This window comes from Nothoprocta perdicaria, unplaced genomic scaffold (genome assembly GCF_003342845.1).
Source record: "Nothoprocta perdicaria isolate Ctin4 unplaced genomic scaffold, notPer1 scaffold_30, whole genome shotgun sequence".
NCBI lineage: Eukaryota > Metazoa > Chordata > Aves > Tinamiformes > Tinamidae > Nothoprocta > Nothoprocta perdicaria.
The window spans coordinates 5,382,593-5,395,867 of NW_020455533.1; the positions used below are offsets into that span (position 1 = coordinate 5,382,593).

Sequence of the window (13,275 nt, forward strand, 5' to 3'; positions counted from 1 at the left end):
GGGGCGGCGGCGGGGCCGGCGGGCGCCTCGTCCTCGCCCTCGTCCTTGCGCCGCGGGCTGCGCAGGAGGGAGAGGCGGCGCTCAGAGGTCCTCAGGGCCGGCTTGTGCTTCTACACGTTTATACACGTTTATACACGTTTATACACGTTTATACACGTTTATACACGTTTATACACGTTTATACACGTTTATACACGTTTATACACGTGCTGACCCCAAGCTGGGCTGTTGGCAGTGCCCTCAAAGCCACGAGGGGGTTCACAGCACGACCTGGAATCATTTTCAGGTCTTCTGGCTACTGCTGATAGGACCTACCTGTAATTATCGCGTAATTAGAAGTCTTAGTCTTGTGAAATAGCAAAAAGTGGCAAGCAGGGCCAGTACTTTTCTAATAGTTGTCCTTTTTTTCTCTCCCTTTCTTTCTCATCGTCTTCAGAGCCTTCTGTCGCAAAGGTCTTCCTCTCCATTTCAAGGTCTCAGTGGAGCCCTGCTCAAACAGCGCTTGATCCAAGATCCAGTCCAGCTTTGGAAGCTCTTAGGTGAGTCCTTAAAAGCTGCTGCACCTCTGTGGAGGAAAAACAAGGTCCTGTTTAGTAGGAGTGCTGGCTTTTCTTTGCTTTTGATGCCTGTGTCCCTGTAGCTGGAATAAAGCCGCTTGGATCTTGGCTTAGGGAGCAGAGGAATCGCTCGCAGGGCTTGCAGGTTTTTGCGTGACGACAGGGTTGAGCAGTGGCTCCTTCCCCAGGGGCCTGGGCTTGATAACTGCTTACTCAGGTCATTCAGATGTGAAAACTAATTTAAAAACTGCAGACTCTTCAGGAGAATTTTTACGTGCCTAATTAGCAGAGCTTTGAACAAAAATATTGCTCACCTTTAGTAGAAGTCACAACGTGCGAGTTCATTGCTGAAAGTGTTGCACTGGAACTTGGAACAGGTTGAATTGTACGATACCAGAAGCTGCAGTTTGGGGAGCAAAAGCCCCAAAGTGCCCGACAAAATAAATTACTCTTCTGCCTGCTTGTTCACGCTGGGAAAAGATGCCTTTGAGATTTGAACTAAAGCTGTTGCTGCTGTTGTGGCCAGTGGGATTTGAAGAGCCTGGGCTGCCTTATCTTAAAGAGTTTAAAGAAAAAATCCTTTTAAATTTGGTTAGGAATCTGAGCAGTCTTTCAGGGATCCTCCAGGAGAAGAGCTGACAAACAACTTGTCTCTCGACTTCCTGTTTTGTTGTTGTGTTTTGGTTTGTTTTTAATTTGTCTTTCAGCAACCGAGAGTTTTGCTGTTTGTATCTTTATCTTCTTGGCTTTTATTACAATGTCCCAGTAGAATTTGCTGGAGAAACTCGTGTTTAGCTCTAGCCAATGCATAAATGTTTCTATACATGGCTGATGCATATACGTCTCCTTTAGTAGAAACTTACAGCTCCCAGTATGAGGCTGTTGTTAACTGACCTCACCAGTGTTAACTTTGGTGATGCCTTGAGAAATAYGTGAATATTCCAGCACTCCAAATGATTTTCTTTGCTTTGTGCAGACGTTWACATGACGATAATTGTGATGAGATTATTCAAAAATATCTAAGAAGATTGAGGGAGTCTGTGCCTCCCATTCCTGTTTCTGATGAGGCTCTCCCATTGCCTTGGCGTGTGAAAAGGCTCTGCTTTCTGTGTGTTTTCAGCTCATATGTGTCTATCTCATCCTTTCTCCCTTTTTCTCCCTCTGACCTGAGCTTATCTGTTAGTAACTGCTTAATTCTGCTTGCCTGCAGGTGGCACTTACTATTTCAGTACTTCAAGATCGCAGGGGAGTAACCCTAAGAATGGAGGATTCAAAAAGAAAACTCCAAAAGAAGATGAGGGTATGTATATRCCAAAAGGATGTTTAATGAAATGAAATTTTCAAGCATATGTGAGGGATTAGAGTGAGCACGGAAGATCTGCCTTGATAAGAGCAATTCCCAGTGATGGATTCTCTGTTTTGCAGAGTTGTAGCTTCCTCTTAGCCATAGGCTTGTAGAGCTGATCAGTTTGAAGGAGTGTTTTGGCTTAGCTGGTGGAGTACGAAGGCTTGAGACAGGTCCTGAACTGGTGTTTGTGTTTTTCTCCTGTGCCCCTTTGCTTTGCATGCAAATAACTTCATTGATGTTCATTTGCTCTTTGTGGCTTGACAACTGCTGCAATGCTTTGAAGAAGCATAATTTGACTGCTTCCTTCCACAGCAAAGAGAATTCTTTGCAGTTTCCTGGACCCCTGAGCGAGGGGGAAATTCTCCCTGAATTGTCTCAGGTATCACAATTCTGTTTTGTAAATTATATTATAAACTTTTATATAGTTGTCATCAGATAGACAAGCTTTTCTTTTTTTTTTTTAAGTTTTGTTGTACCTAAGTGCAGTTCCTCTTGGTTCAGCTTTTGAAGTAAAAGCAATCAAGTGCTGATCCCTTCTAGTCGGACCCCTGTGACCATGTGCAGCCTCTTTAAGCCAAGAACAGCAGCTTAGCCCGTTTGACCTGGAGAGCTGAGACGGAGTCTATAATGGGATGCATGGGCAGGTATCGCCGTTCCCTCGCTAAGGAAGTGGGAGCTTTGAGGTGGGGTGCTCAGTGTGTGCGAGACCACCCAGGGATGCTGGACACAGAACCTCAGGGAAGCATTGTAGCTGTTAAAATTAGTAAACAGTGACATGCTGTGTTCYGTGGCCCCTTTTCTCCTGTGATTAATGGGCAACTTGACTTTGGGAGGTGGAACACTACCCCGTGTCTCCAGGGGACTGCTCATCTCTGCGGCGATTATTAATAAAAGAACTCTTCAAACTGTCACTGCAGCCTTTGCAAGATTTTAATCAGAGGGTTCAGGTTTGGGGTTAATGGCAAATCATAGCTGTAGGGAGGCTTTCTGAGGCTGAAGAGCTGGAACTCTTCCTGCAGCTGTTGCTTGCAAGTGTCACTTCCAGTTACTGCCTCTTATTTACCAAATATTGTGGAGTAGCTTGCAGAGCACTGCAAATGCTGTACTGCAAGGGTAGACCCTTTTTACATAATCTAGAAATAGATAGATTTTGTATTAGAGGCGAAGAAGGCTTYGTGTTGTCTTCCAGCACGCTAGAAATGGCAGTGCTGGCTGCAGTTGTGCAGCTATAGGTTAAAGGCCTCGGGCCAGCCTCATTCTTGGACACTGCAGGGCTTGTGTCAAGGTCTCTCGTGGGCAGTTTTCACCCTGTTGTGATCTCTGTGAGAGTCTCCTCAGCTCTGCGTGCTGTAGAGTGTATTACGTGCATCTTCAACTGTAATTTAATACAGAAAAGCGCTCTAGCAATGCGACTCTGAGATCTCCAAGGAGTTTACCTAGGATAGATGGACTTTCTGTGTATGAGTGCTCACTTTTTCCAGTTATTTTATCTAGAACTTGCTCAGCATCTCCGGATATTGCCCAGGCTGGGGCTTCTATCTTTACTGTAGTTTAATTTTCTTTAATAAGCCTGTCCTGGATGTAAGCCTCCAGCTTTGCTGTAATAGAGCTGAACCTAGCAGATAACACAGAAGTGAGGAGATGGCATCAAAGAACCAAGTGGATGGGCTGGGCGCAGTCTCTGAGCTTGTGGCTGTTTTGCAATTATGACCTTATCTGAAAAGTTGCATTGTTTCTATTTAGGTACAAGCCTTTCCTCTTAAATGTGGAGCAGAGCTAGGAAACRAGTGAAAAATGATGCTGCATAATTGAAGGACAGAGTACTTTATTTAGCATCCGACTGGGTCATATGTTTGTCCTTTGGTTTTGTAGCACCATGCAGAGGGCCTGCTCGGTGGCTAGTGATAAATGCTAGTGTCAGAGCATTTGTTAGGAATTTGCAAATAAATCTAATCCGGGCTGCAGCAGGCAGATGCAGTAGCAATCCAGTGGTTCAGACTTAATTTATTTCTGGGTGCAGAAYAGTATTTATGTATGCCGTGTTGCTGTTGACATTAAATTGTCTATCAAGAGCAAGTGGTAAATTATATATCAAGAACGTGCACATATGACTAGAAGGGGAGGAATGGAAATTTATTGTCTTTTTAAACTCAAATGCTGGCCAGTCTTTGACTTGACCACTGTGCTGTGACAGTCCTTTGCAGACCACAGAATTTTGAATTTGCCTTTGCAGTCCGAAAAAYGTTCTAAGTCTGCAAAAAAAATGGTTTTGTTGGCAAATATTCAAAGTAGACCATTATTTTTTCTCATGGCATCACTTTGGTATGTGTCCTGGTACAGCAAGGGGCAGGGAAAGCATTTATAAGTGATTCCATCTTAGATTATCTACAGATCATATAGTTTTATACAGATAACCAGACCTGCTTCAGCATGAGGTTAATTATGGGAGAAAATATGTGCAATTTTAAGGCAAGGAGGTTGACTTGCAGTATATTTACCTTACTAAACCGTATGTGATGTCTCCTGTGCTATTTTTTATTTTACTACAAATGTAGGAATTCCCCCAGGTAGTAGACATGCTGTTAGTTTTGTGATAAAGGATGTCTGCAGATCAGGAATTCACCAGGAAACAGTAATGCCATGTGGTAACGTGCTACGTGATTGGAAGGTGACACGGTGRCTGTTTTTATGAACTTCTGATATTTTCCCCAAGTCCAAACAGTGGGCAATAAAGAATCACGTTTTATAGAAATGCTCCAGCAGCTGAATGGAGCAAAGCCGTAGCTGGCTAGCCGAATGCAGGATTTGCCTCCTTCCTGGCAGCTGTTAATTTTACCTCTGATTTCTTGTCCTTTTGTGACACTGGTTTAGGACCAAGGCCCTCTAGTCTGGCAGTCCAGAAGCCAGAAAGGTCTGGAAGTGTAATGTAATCCAAAACTGACTCACTCTGTAACCTTGGGCAAGCTGCATGACCTTCTTCTGCCTTTTTCAGCCAGGCCAGAAAATCAGCTCTGAAATAGAGCTGAGATACTGTCTCTGTGGTGATGCAGGGGAAACCAATTGCACAAGAAAATAAATAAATAAAAGTACAATTGGTTTAATCATTGTAGTTGAATGGTCCTTTCTTTGGGTCAGAAAATTACACAATTACACGCTAGCATTTTTTTAATTTATTTTATTTGTATTTTTTGGAACAAAGAGGATGAAAAACGCAGGAAACGGGAAAATCAGATGCATCTCGACCGCTTGCGAGCGCTCCTCGTTGTAACTTTCATACTGCTGATGTTTCGATTCACGGTCGGAGAGAAAAGAGAAGCGACCAACATCTCCTGGAATTACTTTGTGAATGAGATGCTGGCAAAAGGAGAGGTCCAGAGAGTTGAAGTAGTTCCGGAGAGTGATATTGTGGAAGTTTATCTGCACCCGGGAGGAACTCCACATGGCCAAGTTGTGAGTGACTTTCTACGATTAGAATGACAATCATAGGTTAAACTGTAGAGAAGAACTGAATTAAAAAGAAAAATGCCTTCAGTTAAGCCCTAACTGGTACACTGTCCCTGCTCTACTTTTTCTCTTCCCAGAACTTAAAATACAAGGAACTTCTACTTATACTGACTTGGAAGCTAAGATGTTTCAGTTTTTCTTTAATTATAAGAATACTTAATATTTATCTGTAAGAAAATGCTATGAGATGTCCAAAATGCTGAGGGGAAAAAAAACAACAATGTTTTCTTCTGTACCAGCTCTGTTTAATATGACCGAAGGCATCCTGAAAATGATTGATAATTCCTGTGACTCCATCTTGTTTCAAATATTTTCTCCCGTTTGGATTTTAGATTAGCTAGGAGAGGCCAGAGGCATCCCTAACTTCCTTTTCAGCCCAGCGTCCTTGTTATCTTGCACGTTTGTTCCTGCAGTTGTCACAAAAGCTGCAATTTAAGGCAATTTACTGCCTGACTTACCCATATTTTGCACTTCTCCTGCTTGCTGCAGTTTCTTTATTCTCCAATATAGTCCTTTTCATTTCCTGTCCCCAGAACGTTACCCTGGTGTACACGATGCGGGTGGCAAACATTGACAAGTTTGAAGAGAAGCTGAGAGCAGCGGAGGACGAGCTGAATATCGACGAGAGAGAGAGACTCCCTGTTTCCTACAAACACCCCGGCTTTTACGGAAAGTAAGTTGTAAACTTGTGCTTATTGGTCTCATGTTGGTGGCAACATCCCAAGCTCAGAAAAGAAAGTCTGTACTAAATGTTGTAGAAATGCAAAGCAGAACAAAAGCATTCCATGTTTTGAAGCATTTACTCTTGGAACAGCGTTGCTCTAGATGTTTCCTAATACCTCAAAAGGGTCCCAAGGCAGTGACTGGAGCTGCACCATGTAGTAGACGATAACGTTTAGAGTCAGTGTCAACAAGTCCAAGTGAAGTCTGTATCCCTTGCTGTAAATTCTTGCAAAGCTGAACACTTCTTTGTCCTAATCATTTTGCAAATGCAAAAATGCAAAGTGCAAATTCTGGTAGAACTSTGGAGTCTGGGGTCAGCATTTGCGGTGTTATGTCCCAGTCTGCAGAAAATATTAGAGAAGCAGTGGGTTCTCCCCCACTGAAGTGCTTTGAGGAAGGCCTGTGCCAGTTGTTCAGTCTGTAAAAATAAACACCTAGTTTTGGCCTGTTTCTCCAACAGCTGTAGATCAGAGACTAGCACGCGCTGGCGTTGGCTCCAGCCGAGAGCCACATACTGAGCACGCCAGCTTTGATGATGACACACAAGAAATGTCACGCAGAAATAAGTGCTTGTATTAATTTCACAATCATATTCTGCTACCTAAAACCAAGATTCACTTTTTAAGAGGAAAAAAAAAAACATAAGTCAAAGAGACTCAAAGCTTTTAGTTCTGAAATAAGGCTATAATGAGCAAGATGAGGGGGAAAAAAAACTTAAAAGACTTTGGGAGTGCCGGCTAGACTTTATTTATTTATTTTCATATGCCATTCCAGTGTTGTGTGGTTGTTTGCTGCTGCTGTGCTTTATGTGCCCTTCTATTAAGACTGGCAGCTTGTTCTTGGAAAACAGGATTTATGGGGTCCAGAGTACAGGGCAGAGCTGTAAAGCTCGTTCACTGGGGTGCTGAACAAGACTGGGAGCTCCACCACCCTGGCAGCTGCTACTCTCGTARTAAATTGCTTTCTGTAAGTGTGTGGAGAGACCTGAGTGTAGAGAAAGCTCCCAGCTAATTACTGAGCCTAAASTACTTGAGAGATACAGTGTTGAAATCCTGTCTGCTAAGAACTTTCCTTCCCTGGAAAATGAGGAAAAGAGCTTCAYGCTGCTGCGATTACCTCCCAAGGTGGCTGGGGCCCTTGCTTGTGTGGAGATGGACCTCATCTCTTCTGAGGAGCTCTGGGGCTGGAGCACAGGTTCTTTCTCTGTGGAGCTGGGTGTGTAACTCTTCCTCTTGAAGGCACTAATTCAGTGGCATGTTCAGCTGTGAATTGGTAGATCTCTGGACAGGATGTTGTCTAGATGTTTGACCTCTGGGCTGGTTTTGCATGCTGTGATACATGGCTGATAAGATTAACCTTTCCATGTGTTTATTTGACCATGTGTTATGAAGTCTTTAGCTGAAATTCAGAATTTGCCATTTTTATTGTCAAACCTTTACATACAGAAAGTAAACTGAGAAGTTAAAATCAGCCAGGAACACGGGCTGCTATCCCAGCCTGCAGGAGGCTTCAAGGAGGTGTTTTAGGGTCTGAATTCTTTTGGGAGACTCTGGGATCAGCAACCTTAACCTGGGAGCACTCAGCTTGCATTCCGTTCTCTCTGAGGTAGGGGTGCTCAGTTTGCCTCAGAATGAGTCCTCTGTTTGCAAGGTTGACAAATTGGAGGTGACTTCAGTTCCCAGTGCTGCCTAGGATCTCACAGGGAAACCCTAGCACAGCTGGGTGTGTGGCACGTGCGGCTCCCCTTTGCTAAGTCACCCCTTTGTGAGGGACAGAGGACGTGCTCCTTCCTTAGATAACAAACAGAAGTGTGAGGAGGCCACAGGGTTGGACGGGGTCAAGCAGGACATCTGTACCAGGACAGGGAGCTGAGTTACGGTCCCTCAGATCCCAGCCTGGCGTCTGGCACATCTCATGATTTTTTCTGCTATTATAAAAGCACCCTGTGTTTGGAGCTCACGGGCTATTTCATTCCCAACAAGTTAGCCCTGCAACTCCTGGTTCTGCAGTATTGTGTGTGTTCTGTGTCTCCATTCTCATGTAATTAGTGTTGCCAAAGATTCAGAAAATTAATTGTTGATTGCTGTAGTGCTTTCTTCTGACAAAAGGGATTTCTAAGATGCTTGACCAGGGAGGGCCAACCAGAACAGACAGAGCAGCTTCTTAATGTCTGACTTGTGCTGGGATTTTCCATGGGATTGGGACAGTGGGTGTCTCCTAGTGTTGCCATGCACACATCTGCTGGGGCAAACTCTTGGCCTGCACTGCTGGTCCCATTGGATTCTGGTCTGGATGTAATTCAACTGCCTGAAGGTTGTGTTTGCTCCATAAGCAGCAGTGCCCCTGGAAGGGGTGGTAAGGTAGCGTTTCTTTCACAGCTGTAAGTACTATCTGTGCTCCTGTCCTCTGCTTAACATTTAGATTATGTAATTATTTGGTTTTCTGTTACAAATAAGCACGTGAGTACATACACATGTGTAAATATAAAAAATACACAGGTACAAGAAAATGTATGTATATGAAAATATATAAAAAGGTAAAGATGCCATTTTCTTAGTCATATCYGCTCATTGCTGTGCTTCTAGCCTAAATGCCAGGATCTTTAAAATACTGAACATAGCTGTGCTGAGTAATATTTGCCGAGCTAATAATACTGCTTGTGACCAAATGCTTCCATTTGTGCCTGACTTGCTTCTSTCTTTTCAGCGACATGTTTTCCCTCATAGTGACCCTTGTGGCTGTGTCTATGTTGTGGAGCATCTTCCGCCTGGTTCGGGCGGCAGGCCGGGTCGGAGGATTCAATGCCTTTGTAAGTATTCCAGACCTTGACGTTGTTTTGCAGCGAGACAAGCCCGAGACTTGTCTTCTGCTAGCCTCTCTATCAGCAGATGAGAATTAACTGGTGCCAAGGACTCAGCAGTCTCGAAACATGTTGCGTCTTTTCCTGTCCTGATGATCTGATCAGGTTGTGCAGTAACTGGCCTTAGCTGAGGCCCTTTCCTTCCCCAGTGACAGGAAGGGCTGAGCTCACTGAATTTTGCAGTCCAGTTTGCTCTGCTGTTTTCAAAGCTTTCTAATGAATTGCAGCTGCAGATGGTGTTTTTCACTGGGCCCTGCCAATATGCCTCCCATACAGCCAGGAGCAGGAATCTCTGCTTTCTGCAAAATGACTTCTCAATTTATTTAAAAAAAAAAAGGCATTCAGATTGTGGATTTCATTATGTGTTGGCTGCTTCCCCTCATGCCACATGCCTCACTTGCAACATCAGTTAAATCTCCTAGTTCTCTCCTCCACCCTTGCCTGGATCAGCTGATGAAACTCTGTGGAAATCGGCCTTGGCCGCGCTGGCAGCAACCACGGGGACTTGGGGATGAAAAAGTGGTGAATTCAGTCCCCTGTTCACAAGTTTCCCACGAGGTCTCCTAGGCAGCTCTCTTCTGTCTCTGAGTTTCACTTTATACAAAGGGTTGCAGCTGCTTGGAAGAGAATAATAGTTTTAAAAGTGTTGAGTAATGAGGGYCTTAAGGACTAAACTTTGTCTTGAATAAACAGGGACTGTCCAACCTTGCACATTTAACTCTTTGCTTAGGCAAGCCTCTGTTTCTAAGGCCTGAGAAGCTATAAACTCTACCTCAAAGGGAAAACAATCCTAAGTAGCTGTTTTCAGCAAGACATAATGAGCAGTTACAAGGACAGTGTTTAACTAAATTGTTGTTTTGACTGTCGCTGTGACTTAACACACACAAGAAGACTGAAATATGGTGCCTCTTAAATTTGAGAGCCCGTCGTTCCATCCCTGGGTTGTGTTGTAATAGAAACTGGTAGCTGCGTTGAAAAGTGTCAGTTCGTATTCATTTACACGGAAGTATTGACAATTGTTTGCCATCAATATGTCTTTCTCAAAACTATACTCATCCCAAGAATATTAAAGATCGAAGCACTTAGAAATGAGAGGAGAGGCCAATTAAGGTTTAGAGCATTCTGTGCGTACTTAGTGAGTATCCTTGCTAGGTCTACAGGGAATTTGGGTTGGATTATGTCAGGAATATTGCTGCAGGCTTGTGCTGTTTATTAGCAATGCAGCACAGCTAAGGTTTCTGAATCAACAGTCATGTATTCTGTCTGTGAAACATTTCTAAACAAAAAAGGGTAAAATACCAGTGCATTAGTGGGCATTTTTTTGCAGGGGCTTGTGCCTGTGCTCGACTGTCTCCTAAAGTACATTAAAAGCCTTTTCAGGCTGTGCCTTGTCCAAAGTCAGAGCACATCCTCACTGCTTGTACTGCCTTCCGCAGAACCAGCTGAAAATGGCTCGTTTCACTGTTGTGGATGGGAAGTCTGGAAAAGGGATTGGCTTCAAGGATGTAGCAGGAATGCACGAGGCCAAAAGGGAAGTCAAAGAATTTGTGGATTACTTAAAGGTGAGAMCTTTCCACCTAGCTGAATCCGCCATGCAGCCTTTGTAATAGTTTCCYCCATGTTCTTGTTCTCTGTTTCGATGTTGATCATGATTTCCAGTGCTGAAAGCATTAGATTAAAAGGCAGAAGTGCCTGTGCTCACCTGTTTGATAGACAGTGCTAGGACTGTATTAAATGTGCTGAATTCTTTCCTCTGCCCTACAAAAATAGAACAAAGTAAGAGCTTGCTGCCCATCTTCTGAGAKAGCTGGGCAATCTGGGGAGGAGAGGATATTTTTCTCTTCGTCCTGCATCATACTGAACCGCCTCTTCTTAAATAGACTGTCAACTGTTTATGCTGCGATCAACATGACTCAATCCCTCTATTTCCAATTCTGCAACAGTGCTCCTGTTGGGAGCTCGGAGTTGGGCAGAATGGAAAAAAATAGGCAAAATCTGCGGGAGGCCCCGTTCTCCTGCAGATGTWTGGTGCAGCCTGTGGATCTGACTGAGCCCTGTTGTGCTTGCAGAGTCCTGAGCGCTACCTCCAGCTTGGGGCTAAAGTTCCCAAAGGTGCCTTGCTGCTCGGGCCGCCGGGCTGCGGGAAGACCTTGCTGGCGAAGGCAGTGGCTACGGAAGCGCAGGTGCCATTCTTGGCCATGGCGGGCTCCGAGTTTGTGGAGGTGATAGGAGGTAAGCAACTCGGGAGGCTAACGGGGCTGCTCTTCGTTTGGAGAATGCTGCGTGGACCTCTTGCAAAAAGAAAAAAAAAATCCCACATTTTTAACCTGTTTTTGCATGGGGAAGCTGATACCTCTGTTGAGGATGCTTAAGGTTTTTGGCTGCAAATATACTTAGTTATCAGGAATCTAAAATGTATTTTCTCTACTGCTAGCTGCTTGCTGCTGGCACGGTGAAGCTCTCTATGGTCCTTCACCTGGAAGCATTTGTCTCTGCCCAGAGCTTGTTGGTATTTCCAACCTGAAGTCCTCAGCAGAAGCTGCATTCCACTTATGAGAGTGCTGGTGGATTTTCAGCACAGAACTATGGCCTCTTTCTACCTGGAGATTTCCAGCTTTTTCTTCCTGTCGCTTAGCTCATTTAAGACCAGACAAGTGTATGTGTGAAGGAACATGTGGAATAGTTCAGCTTCCCTGCTGGAGTGCCTGCAGTTTGGGGAGTCCAGTGAACACTGTGTGTGACCTAGGAAAAGCAGTGCTTTTAGAACTAGAGATATGAGGTTTATCTTTTTGTGCCTGAGGTATGAGAAGTGCATAGGGCACTGATGCTTTGCCCAGAATTGGGTGTCTCCCTGGAGCTCAGCAGCACTGCTCTCCCCTGTGCTGCCATGTTCTGCTGGGAGCCTTGCTGCTGCTTCCTTTGACCCTGCAGGTCTCGGAGCTGCCCGGGTTCGGAGCCTCTTCAGGGAGGCGCAGGCGCGCGCGCCCTGCATCGTCTACATCGACGAGATCGACGCCGTGGGCAAGAAGCGCTCCACCAATATATCTGGTTTTGCCAATGCCGAGGAGGAGCAGACTTTAAACCAGCTGCTCGTGGAAATGGATGGTGAGTCTTTCTCTTGGCAGTGGGGCCCTTTTTATGAGCCAACTGCTTCAGTCTCTAAGGCAACGTCTTTTTCCTGCTTTAAGTTGTCAGGCTTCGGCATTTGCTTCCTGCTGAAGCATTACAGTTGCATCAAAGCAAACCTGACTTCCTCTTCTCTGGGATGAGACTAAGTTGTATTTCACAGTCTGCTCAGGGCAGAGGCCAGCCCCAGAGCTTGACCATGTCCTTGCTGAAGCCCCTCTGCATGACAAGCGATAGCTGCCTTTCAGATTGCTGCTTAGGAGGGAGTCTGAAGCCCTGAAGGGCAGGAAGGCTGCTCTTCCTTCAGCACAGGGTTTTGGAAGTCGTATGCCCAGTACTTGCTTTGTGCTGACCCACCCTTCCCTGCAGGTTTCCCAGGAATCTCCTCAAACACAGTCTGCGTCTGTGTACACCATCTGTAGTCCTTGTCTGTGAAGACTCTGTGTTGAGCTGCTTTTTCTCTGTCACAGGAGGATTAGGCAGGACCTGAGAGCTGACAGCGAACTAGCAAGTAACTGGGCTTAGGACAGGTCTAAGAGTATGTGCTGTGCCTAGGTTTTGGACAGAGCCCTCCTTATGCAGGCTGTAAGGAATTTGGGGCTGGATGTAGTAAATTGAAAACCCCGGAGCCAGCTGGTTACTGACTGCTCCAAAGAGCCCGTGTCAGATGTGTGTAATCTTCGCATGCGGAGTGAATTTGTTGGAGTGCCACATGTGCCTCCTTGCTCCTGAAACCAAACCAAAGCATGCGCTGGAGACCACGGCTGGCAGAGGGCAGCAACCCCAAAGGCTCTTACTGTAATAAATGGCTTCAGTTCAGCAGCGTGTTTTCCCACTGGCAATTGGAGAGGAATAATTTACAGTACTGGAGATGGAAAAGAAAGTGAATTGGCAGCAAGGGCACTGCTGTGTTCAGAGGGTAGCATTTGGATCCAGCTGGCTAGTGAGTATTCTTTAATACTTGTTGTGTTCTGTCCAAGACAGGTAATGTTTTAAAGCCTGATAAGCTTTGAAGTTTAGCTTTCCCAGAGGGGAAAAAAGCAATGTAATGCGATTTGTCCGCTGTCTTCTGACAACAACTCTAACATTGCCTGCCTGGGCACAGGATCCCCATCAAAACAGGCAGTGACCAGGTTTGCAAGCAAGTYGTGGTTTGA

At 45.0% G+C, this 13,275-nt stretch overlaps 1 protein-coding gene across 1 annotated transcript in view; it reads left to right on the forward strand.

Moving 5' to 3' along the window:
* SPG7 (SPG7, paraplegin matrix AAA peptidase subunit) overlaps positions 1-13,275 on the forward strand; it is an 84,136-nt gene that overhangs the window by 55,716 nt on the left and 15,145 nt on the right. Inside the window, exons 2-9 of the mRNA XM_026042299.1 lie at positions 359-539; positions 1,768-1,857; positions 5,105-5,355; positions 5,943-6,082; positions 8,839-8,941; positions 10,429-10,554; positions 11,062-11,224; positions 11,924-12,097. Of these exons, the coding sequence (XP_025898084.1) occupies positions 359-539; positions 1,768-1,857; positions 5,105-5,355; positions 5,943-6,082; positions 8,839-8,941; positions 10,429-10,554; positions 11,062-11,224; positions 11,924-12,097 (1,228 nt within the window). The remainder of the gene's footprint in view (positions 1-358; positions 540-1,767; positions 1,858-5,104; positions 5,356-5,942; positions 6,083-8,838; positions 8,942-10,428; positions 10,555-11,061; positions 11,225-11,923; positions 12,098-13,275) is intronic.